The sequence below is a fragment of the Apis dorsata genome, unplaced genomic scaffold (genome assembly GCF_000469605.1).
Source record: "Apis dorsata unplaced genomic scaffold, Apis dorsata 1.3 scaffold_295, whole genome shotgun sequence".
NCBI lineage: Eukaryota > Metazoa > Arthropoda > Insecta > Hymenoptera > Apidae > Apis > Apis dorsata.
The window spans coordinates 934408-938996 of NW_006263570.1; the positions used below are offsets into that span (position 1 = coordinate 934408).

General features: G+C 34.4%; 1 protein-coding gene across 1 annotated transcript in view; it reads left to right on the forward strand.

Annotated features, from left to right (window-relative positions):
- The window catches only part of LOC102679869, a 241160-nt gene that overhangs the window by 233586 nt on the left and 2985 nt on the right, over window positions 1-4589 (forward strand). The window contains exons 12-16 of the mRNA XM_031511219.1: window positions 1-342; window positions 1676-1779; window positions 2617-2997; window positions 3262-3345; window positions 4162-4328. The exon at window positions 1-342 is cut by the window's left edge and continues 2 nt beyond it. Of these exons, the coding sequence (XP_031367079.1) occupies window positions 1-342; window positions 1676-1779; window positions 2617-2997; window positions 3262-3345; window positions 4162-4328 (1078 nt within the window). The remainder of the gene's footprint in view (window positions 343-1675; window positions 1780-2616; window positions 2998-3261; window positions 3346-4161; window positions 4329-4589) is intronic.

The window sequence follows — 4589 nt, forward strand, 5'->3', positions numbered from 1 at the left end:
TGGACGGAGGAGGCCTCTACGCGAGCGCTTCGTATCCGTCTAGATTGAGGAAAGCCTGCGACAGGCATTGGGATAGTAGCTACACGCCGCCACCGATCTTGGATCCTTCCCGCCCTGGGCCTGGCCTGTACGCCAGGCTGCATCAGTACGAGAGGGATTCTGATTTCAGCTCCGACGACTCGCAAGGGAACGATGGCCCTCCCCCTAGAATTAATATCGGCACGAGGTATCAGGCTACGATACCGCCGGTCGGTAGTGACGGGGACAGAGGAAAGGGGGAGCCAGAGGCCGACCATCTGCTCTGGGATCCTGGTATAAATAACGTGCTGACGGATAACGAATGTAAGTAGTAGGATTTTTGTTCGAGGTTCTTGGATTTGGTTTATAAGGATACGTGAAGAGTATTTGAGATGCTTGGTTTTTGACGTTTGACGAGTTCAGAAAGAAATGTGGTGTAATACTGTTTTCTCTAAAAGTGAACGAAAGGAATCGTGTATTTGTCGAGTATAATGAATAATAATAGTGTATATTAATATTTGAAAGTATACAGATTTTTTTATTAAGTTTAGCTATATATTCAGTGGAATATGCTAATGATTTTTGTACCACTTTTACTCTGAATTCTTCATTTAACATTGGTGAACAATTTCTTTTCTCGCTTGTATATACGCATTTTTTAAAAATAAAAAGATTGCTTACGTAGGATTCGAGTATTTGTATAAAGGAAATTAAAATTTTATATATTGTATGTTAAAGAAATAATCCGAAATTTTAAGAAGTTGCATTAAAATAAATAAAAGTTTCTCAATTGAATCATAAAATCAAGTTTTTTGTTCTTCTTAGTAAATTATTATATATTATATATTATTATATTATATTTATAAATTATTATAAAGCTTTAAAATCTCGTATATTATTAAAAACATAAAAATTAAGAAAAAATTCTCTCATATTTCGGGATTTACATTATTTTATTAATAAAATATCGCTCGAAGAATATGTATTTTCTTTTCAATCACCATTTTTATATCTAAAATTTAAAGATTATTTTCTTTGCATTATAACTTTTTCGACAATTTCTCGAATTAAAATTTGCATATCATTTTTCCTCTGAATTCCCCATTAAATATTCATCGCAATGAATATTAACAAGCTATTTAAAGCGATATATAATCAATATTATAAATAAAAAATTGAAAAATAATATATTAAGATTATTGTTTGAAGCCAGTATACATACATTTATCGATAATAAAGTTTCATCGTAACGAATTTTCGTATTATGAATTTTAAATATAAAGTAACTAAAGAAAAATATAAATAGGGAAAAGAAAATTTCGTAAAAACGTTATTATTTTATAAAAATACAGTTATTATTTTATGGAATAAAACGCAGTTTCATCCGGTCCCCGATTAAAGCGAGCAATCGATTGATCAATGTTCCGCAATATTTTTACTTATACATCACAGGGGACGCATCAAAAGAATAAATAGATTACGCATAAACGTAGATTGTAATGAAATACTACAGGGTGGCAATACGTGAAGCGTTTGCAATATTGCGATCGCCGCCATGGCACAAAGACAAATTACATTTAGTTTACGATTTCGCGCGAGAACGCGTTGTTTCCGCGCGATCAAATTCTATCTGAAACGAAAAACTTTTGTTTTGCAGTGGATATGTACCTACAATTTGCATGCTGCGCCGCGGTACCAGGTGGAGGAAGAAACAAAGAATACGCGCTTCATCTGCTGCACATGTGCAAAGGGAATATTCATGTACGATACTTTCACTTTAATTTCTTTATTCCATTCCATTCACACAATCTGCAAACGATCTTATTTTTCTCTCTTTCCTTCAATACGATATTTTTGAGAACTAGATGTTAAAAAAGAGGAACAAAGAAAAACGAAAAGATAGTACATCGTTTTTTATTAATGTTTTATTTCTAATGGAATAATTCATTAAAGATTAATTAGAAGAATTACGAATCGTGCTATCTTAGCTTAGTTATGTACATATTACGAAATCATATTCTATTTTGTGTATTTATATGTTTCTCTATCCTTTAAGTTTTTTAATTTCGAATATCCGATATTTCACTTACTTAATGTAAATTTAATTATATGCTTTTACAATTACTGTGGTTTTTTGATGTGTGCATTACAAAAGAAAAAAATTACAATCGAATTTATTATCTCTTCGTTCCAGAAAAGTATCTAGAAAAATAGAATGATCAAACAATGCATGCATGTAAGATATATGCCCTAATTATACTAATACACTATTATACTAATACTTTCAAATAATAATCATTTATAAAAATAATAATTTTAAAAACTTAAACGTGTAACAAATTACACTTTTCAAACGATTTTTCATAATATTGCTATTACATAATGAAAGGACAGTAATGCGTTTATAGTTCTTCGAAAATCGAATCCTGAATGTTTATCCAAATGATTTTTGAGACATTCGAATACATTTATAGTTCGCCTCACGATTTTATTTTCCAAAATTGATGTGAAATAAATATTAAATCGGGCGTTACTGTGCGTTAGAATTAATAATTTTCGATTCAATCGCGATTGATACGATCGATCGTTGGATTCCAGGAGGCCATGTTGAAGTTGATGAGACCAACACCTCCGTTGCCAGCGGAACATCCATTGCTCAGTTACGAGTGTCACGAGTCGGACCGATGGACGTCGCAAGAGATGGACGCATTCTATCAGGGCCTGTTGAAGTACAACAAGGATTTCTCTGCGATCTCGCGAGACGTGGGTGGCAAGTCCGCGAAACAATGCGTGCAATTCTATTATCTGTGGAAGAGGCTCTGCCCGGACGAATACAGCAGACTTCGTGTTCGCCACGGTAAACCAAAGATTAAGACAGAGAGCAAGGATTGCAAGGATACCAGGGAGCTTCGCGACGCCATTGCGTCGGTCACGGAGATGGACTTTAGCGAAGACAAATCTATTCTTCATCGCACTCTGGTGAGTTCGATCGATGCCGTTACTGTGAATCTGTTTAATAAAATAAACAAAAAGATCAATTATAAAAGATTTTTGGTCTCTTTATAATTTTTATTTATTTACTCGAAACATCTGTTATATGCAATATCGTTTAAAATTGTAAAAATAGTATACTTTTGATTAATGGTATGGCCATGTATTATCGAAGAGATCTTAGAGAGATATTATAAATCGATTTAATGGTTAATAAAAGTTGGAAGAAAAATTGTGAATTTTTTTTCTCAGTTACAGACAAATGAGAGAGAAAACTCGGCTACTCTGACCACCAGCGACGGAGAGCTGAGATTATTTGCATACGACTGCCCCGATGTGAGTACCATTCACGTATCGTTCTCCATGTATTTTATCTTTTATCTACAAGCTTTACTTGATACAAATAAAACGAATAATTCAAAACGAATACAATGATTATACTTGAACAAAAGAACAATATAATTTTTTTTTATTTTTATTTATTTTCTTTTTTTTTTATTATTAGAAATGTACGATGTAATTTCAATATTTTTTTTTTTCACAAAAATATATACAATATTCGTTTTCTTTTATTTTTAACAACAAACATCGATCGATCGTTAAATGTCTAGAGAATTCTATCTAAAGTATTATTGTATTATCTTTATCGAACTTAAATTCTCAAACTAACCAACTTGTCGAGTATCGAGTACGAATCGTTCTAAAGAAATCCTTTCTAGAATTATTTATACAAAAATTATTATCAATACGAATGAATGAGATTCTTTAATCATGAGATAAATGAAATCGATTCATACTCGATCCATACTCGTGAAAGCGCGTGACAATACTCGACACGCGTAGATGATAACGCGTGAACGTTTAAGTGTCGCATGTGACTTGTTGTTGGACCTGTCGTTTCTACTTTTCTCTCACGCTTTCTTCTCACAATGGTACAAGCGCGTTGTGCGTTGTGCGTGAAACCACACGTTTTTTTCTGCGTTCTACTTATTCTTATATGTATTACTTATTACGTCATCGCCCGTCGTCGTCGTCGTCCTCGTCGTCGTCGTCGTCGTCGTCGTCGCCCCCTCGTCGCAGTCTTCGTCGTCGTACATTGTTGTTGTTTGTTTGTGTTGTTTATTTTGGCTTTGTGTTTCTTTGTGTTGTCAGAGCTTTAGCGGAAGTGTAACAGTAACGATGGCCGGGAGCACCCAAACCGCCCAAACCGGCAATACCGGCCACGCCACAGTCAACACCAACTCACAAACTCACACTAGTTCTGAGCAACAACTACCCGTGCCCACCCCACTTCACTACCCCTGCAAGATTTGCGGGAAGTAAGTCTCCAATCTCTAATCTAAAACGAAAAAGAAAAAAAAAAAAAAAAGAAAAGAAAAGAAAAAGAAAAAAGAAAAAAAAAGAAAAGAAATTTTAAATCCGTTCGAACAAATTAAACCGACGGCCCAGCCAATGACACAAGTGACTTAATTAACACGGCGGGTATCGAGCGGCAAGTATCGGCGCAAGCACAGTTATAGAGAACACTTTGCTTTTTTCTAGAGAGAGAGAGAGAGAGAGAGAGAGAGTGAGAGCGAGAA